Source organism: Chanos chanos, chromosome 9 (genome assembly GCF_902362185.1).
Source record: "Chanos chanos chromosome 9, fChaCha1.1, whole genome shotgun sequence".
Lineage (NCBI taxonomy): Eukaryota > Metazoa > Chordata > Actinopteri > Gonorynchiformes > Chanidae > Chanos > Chanos chanos.
Window position 1 is genome coordinate 812,943 of NC_044503.1, and position 374 is coordinate 813,316.

Genomic DNA, 374 nt, shown 5'->3' on the forward strand with positions numbered 1-374 from the left:
GATTTATAAAAATCAACGTCCGTAAACTAAATGTGCGTGACCCATTGTAGGAATCAATCAGAGAAAATGCTAAACAGGGTGAGTGATGAATTTAAGCTGTGTTAGTCCCTTTACGATGAGAGAATCAACGTTAAAACATTTCTTCCCACACTCAGTAAACAAATTAAAACCATCTCCCAAGACTTCTTCTCTGACCAAAAGCCCCCCTGTGCCCTGGGGAGGGCCTGCTGACTGTAGAGGATGGGGGGGGGGGGGGGGGGGGGGGGGGGTGTTGTCCTGCTATTCACAGTCTCTCAGAGATGCGTACTGAGAACCGGTCTTTCGATACAGGCAATAATGCTGAACCATGAACAGGATGTCGAAGAGTATGGAGA

At 47.3% G+C, this 374-nt stretch overlaps 1 protein-coding gene across 1 annotated transcript in view; it reads right to left on the reverse strand.

The window, feature by feature from the left end:
* Positions 1 to 269: 269 nt before the first annotated feature.
* ctns (cystinosin, lysosomal cystine transporter) overlaps positions 270 to 374 on the reverse strand; it is a 6,304-nt gene continuing 6,199 nt past the window's right edge. The window contains exon 10 of the mRNA XM_030784761.1: positions 270 to 374. This exon is cut by the window's right edge and continues 51 nt beyond it. Coding sequence (XP_030640621.1) covers positions 280 to 374 — 95 coding nt within the window. The 3' untranslated portion in view covers positions 270 to 279.